Genomic DNA, 5656 nt, shown 5'->3' with positions numbered 1-5656 from the left:
TTAAAAGTAGCATATTCAAGCATGAATTCTTATGAAGGAACAAGAATAATAAAAAGAAAAAAAACAAAGATGAAAAATATTCATAGTTATATTATTCATTCGATACATAGTTGTAGAAATATATTTTGAACATTATCACGTTATTTAAGTACAAGCATTATATTTTAAATTCAAAAAATATAAATCAGATCTTTTTTTAAGGTATTATTAGAATTTTTTCATCTATATATGAATTTATTGTGATAAATATTTCTCATAATATATGATTCGCACATTTAATATGTTTATTGTGTAATATTGTTCCTATTTTATAATTAATATTAAAATTAGATAGAATTATATAATATATTATGTCTTATATTTCTATTTACACTTCTTTCTCTATCGGTTTCATTCATCCTTTTTATTTCTTCACTTATAAATTTCATCTCGTTTGTTCTCCTTAATATTACATATTGCAACCATGATCCATATTTTGTGTACTAGTAAATACATAAAAATTTATATCAAATATATAATTGTACTTTAATAATCAAATATATATAATTTATTTAAATACTCTTTTTTAAAATATAATATAAAAATCTTATTAACCTTAAAAAAAATCATTAATGAAATAGATATTAATAGCGTTAGCACCATTGTTATTATAATAGGAGAAAACATACTACTTTTGCAAGGGGTTAATATTTGTGTTATAGTATCCTCTCTAGATTCACAAGTTAAGATATCTCTTGTTTCAATTTTTTCACTGTATTTATTTATAGTATTTATTGCTGCTTCATAAAAATCTTTTTTACTGTAATTCCAGTGTGTCCACCTATTTCTATCATATTTTTTATACATAAGATTTATATATTTAAGTATTTCCAAATCTTCATATATAACATCTTCAAATTGATTTGCACATACATATTTAGGCTGTTCTTTCACATTTTCTCTAAAAATTTTAAGGAATCCATCATAATTATTTTTGATATCCTGAACGTTATTTATACTTTGAATGTTATGGCATATCCAATAATAAAAATATTTACAGGCAATTTCTCTTAAAAGTTTATTTTCAATAGTATCTATATCACCTAGATAAAGCATAGCCTGAATACATATTTCCTTATTATTTGGTGCGTTTTTTAACGAATTATCTATTAAAGGATCATTTAATATTTTTGGACATTCTTTTCCCCATATTGCTCCTCCATTATCATCTTTGTATTTAACTATAATATCATTAAATATGGGGAATAAGTTTACCCAATAATACTATAAGAAAAAATATATGATAATATTATGAATATTATATTTAGAATATTTTTTTCAATACTTCTAAAATATACTATATATATTATTTTGTTGTAGTTTATACTGTAATGATTCAAAAGTACTATAGATTTATCCATTTCATGTAACATATTTTTGTCTCAAAAAAAAACTAATAAATAATGAATTAAATATATGTTCTAATATATTTCTAATGTTATATATAACTATATATAGGATGAGAAGTAATCAATTTATTAGTATATATTATTATAAATTAATATTAAAATATCATTGAATCTCTTTAACATTAAGTATTATACAATATAATATATCATTATATTCACTTGTGATATATAATATATATTGATAAATGCTTCAATCATAATATGAAAAACATAAATAAAATGTGTAGGCAAAATATAAAACAAAATAGATATTTAAATAACTCTATTGTGATATATATTTATATTAAAATTGTTCTATTTAATACTTATAAAAAAGAAAATGCACATCTTGAGATAATGTGTATCATTAATTTGAACACATATTTCATTGTTCATTTTTTTCTCTTTATTTTATTTCATTTCATAAATATTCTATATATTTTTAATTTTAAAATAATAAAATAAATATTAATTGTACATAAAGCTATTTATAATTTCTTTATTCATATCTAAAAAATGATAGAAGGTTATTAAAATATAATAAAAAATATTACGTTAGCTTAATATAAATATTATACCTAGTAGATAATAATATTTTAAAATATGGTTGTATAAGTTTAAGTTAAAAAGTCATATGTGATACACATATATATTATTATTATATTTATAGTATAAATACAAATTTCTTAAAAAATGCTTCAATATAATTTTAACATATATATGAATATAATATAAAAGAAATGTAATTATATAATGTATTATACATATATTCAGTTTCAATATTTCAATATTATTATAATTATTTATTCATATAATACAAATATTTAAAAATATATTTACATCTAATATAAAAAACTATAACTATAATATAATGTATTTATATTGTGGCTTTTATTATATCTAATTTAAAAATATTTTAATTTATGTGTATTTTAATATATTTCGTATTTCCTTTATTTTTTCAATATTAAATCCTCTCACCGTGACGAATGAAATAATTTTGTTTTAAAGCAAATACAATATATATATAATATATTTTAATATATAATAAAAAAAGATACAATTATAATAGACTATATAGTACTCTCATCTTCTAATATAATCAATAATGTATTAACAGAAAAAATTTCCAATTTTTATTAAATTCATCATTTAATTCTGTATATGCTGTATACAAATTTATAAAAGATAAATATATCTCACGAAAAATAGTAATAATTTTTAAAAAAATTATAAAATTAAATTTTAAATTATATTTTAGTGAGAATAAAAATATTATTAATTATTTATAAGAAATAAAGCGAAAATTATTGAATACATTTGGAGATTTTGACACTATGTTGACTTAATAATAATTGGCAGTTTTCTATTGAACTAATGAGCATAATTTTCACTATTCAATGTATAAATTATAGAGAATATATATTTTCATTTCCATATAGAGGTTATAGTTATGAATAGCATAGCCTTGTACACAATAAATCATAGTTCATATATTAATTCGTTTATTATTTCAGAGTTAAATTTTTATGAAAATTTGAATATCATTGTAAAATTATATATATATTTAGATTTTCCTTAAACAAAATGGATCTGGAGTGAAGCAATAGAATAATCCAACTCCTATTTTAACAAAGTATATGATAAGTATATTCTGATTTTTTTATTTATTATTCTTTTAATTTATAAATTCTTATTTCTTATATTACAATTTTTTAAACCTAATTTTACAATATAATGAAAGTAATGATACATAAGATTATTTTTTTTTGTGTTTATGAATAGTTTTTTCAAGTTTTTTTTTATGTTTTTACAGCAAGACTTCATTATATAAATATTCTACGTTCCCATGCATTTTTTTATTCTGTGTTAATTAAATATTTATCTAGGTCATTATAATATATATAAGAAGCAAAGTATTAAAGCTAGTGTTTCTTTTTATGAATGAAAAAACATGTTGACGTTCTGTTGTTATAGAAATTTTAAAAAAATTAATTCATGTAATATAGATATTTATGTTATATGTGATACAAAGTATGCATTTTCCATGTATTTGTATATTAATTTCAAATTAATTGTATTCATATAAAACTGTTCATTATACATTATAAATGGTTACATTATCTTAATTTTTCCTATTGTTTTCTTAAAATATGTATAGTATTTTAAATTCTTAACGGAATCATTAGAACAGTGAAGGTAACTTTTTTTATTTATAATAATTTTTTAGAAATGTATGTTTTTCTGATAGTTATATGCCTGTATTTGATATTATAATATAAATATTAAGGTGATATTATTCCTTATTTACATATATTGGTCTTATGTGTATTCTCTATAACCCATAGTTCATACATTTCCCCTTTTATATAGTTTCGATATCACATATAAAACAATTATAATACCGGAATTTCTTGAACATTTTCTGTAAATTATTTTACAAATATAATATAATGAATTTTTTATATATTAATTATATTGTTTTTTAATATACCGTTGCTAATGTGTTTATGATAAATACAGAAGTTATTGCTATTGAAAACAAGAATGATTATATGCGAGAAAAAAATTTTTGCCTTAAATATTCAAATGAATTCAATTATTTCGCGCAACAAATACTTTTTAAATTTAATATAAGAATTATACAATTAAATAATATATTTATTCTCGTGAAAAAGCAAAAAATGTTCATAATAAATAAAATTATTACATTAATTTTATTAATTATCCTTTTTAAATACATATATAATGATGTCCCTATTATTACATTTTAGAGTAAGAGCCTTAAACGATATTATTTTTATACGTATCATGAAAAATATAAACAAAAACAAAAAATCAATATATATTATATTCCATAAATATAATCAACAATAAAATTTTATTTAGACTAAAATTTATGGTAATTATTATATATTTTATGTTTCCTATATTTGTGATTATATACCCAATTTTGAATGTCAAAATACACAAAGAACATTAAACGTGAAAAAAATATATTATATCTATACATTTAAAGATAGCGAAATATATTATAAAATGTTTTCTGCAATATTAGCATTCAATTAATAATTTATTCACATTATATTTAAGGCATTTTTCCTTATATTGCGAATGGATTTCTTTATTTTTCTTTTTAAAAAAGTAATATCACATTTTTATTTATTATATTACATAATAATATATATAATTCGATTACTCAAATATGTATATTTATTTATATGATATACTATGCTATTCGCCACATTATGTTATTTATGTATTATTTTAACAATACATTCTTATATTTCAGAATTGTAATAATAATAGAGTAAAAAGCAAGCATAATCTTAATGATAATATTAGGATATACATAAAAAAAAACAGAGAAATCATTAGTTCCAAAATATTCATTAAAATAATTACTTACATCACATTACTAGGAATATCATAACATAAGCTAAGATCCTATTGTACATTAAGGAGCAAATTATTAAATCAAAGAAAAATATTATTATAATTTAAACATATAAAAATATATTAATAAGTATTATTTTATATGGCATTTATAATTATGATGAAAAATAATTTATTATAAAAAACGTAAATTATTTTATTACATTATTGAAAACATGATCCTAACATAATTTACAATAAAATTACATTCCAAACTATTTTGTACATGTTAATATATTATCTTCTTTGTAGTACGATTGTATATTAAACTGACTAATGCAGCTTTTAAAAAGTCTTAATTCAGTGATATAAAAATAATAGATGTATTTGATCAATAAAACCATAGTTTTCTATTAATATTCCATACATAAACACACATAATATAATAAATATAAACAAATGTCCGCACTTATTAAAAATATAAAATTGTGGATTCTATATTAATATATATTTTTTCCACTTTATACAAATTAATATAGGGTATGTAATGTTATTAAAAAACATAATAAAATTCGCGGTTTATGGATAATATAGCTAATAATAGATTTTAATAAATATACTATGTCTTGTAAAGAAATAATTAATTTTATTTTTCATTGTATAGATATAAGGAACCCACAATTCGTTGAAGTTATTTTGTCTTAAATTATCATTAACATATAAATATAATGAAAATTAAAATTTAGCACCATTTCTAACTTATGGAATATATATATGATCAATTATCAAACAGTGTTCTTTAATATTACATATTTATTTCCATTATAAGGGTGTCCTGTGCATAATTTTTGATG

General features: G+C 18.6%; 1 protein-coding gene across 1 annotated transcript; it reads right to left on the bottom strand.

Annotated features, from left to right (window-relative positions):
* Positions 1-326: 326 nt before the first annotated feature.
* PGO_000725 (variable surface protein) lies at positions 327-1412 on the bottom strand (the record flags this gene model as incomplete). The annotated part of the gene is made up of 3 exons (XM_028690825.1): positions 327-482; positions 595-1263; positions 1338-1412. 3 exons carry the CDS (start codon positions 1410-1412, stop codon positions 327-329), a joined length of 900 nt encoding a protein of 299 aa, XP_028546626.1.
* Positions 1413-5656: the final 4244 nt, after the last annotated feature.

The sequence above is a fragment of the Plasmodium gonderi genome (genome assembly GCF_002157705.1).
Source record: "Plasmodium gonderi DNA, contig: Pgo-contig_63, whole genome shotgun sequence".
In the NCBI taxonomy this organism is placed as follows: Eukaryota; Apicomplexa; class Aconoidasida; order Haemosporida; family Plasmodiidae; genus Plasmodium; species Plasmodium gonderi.
This window is presented reverse-complemented; position numbering and strand designations above follow the sequence as displayed.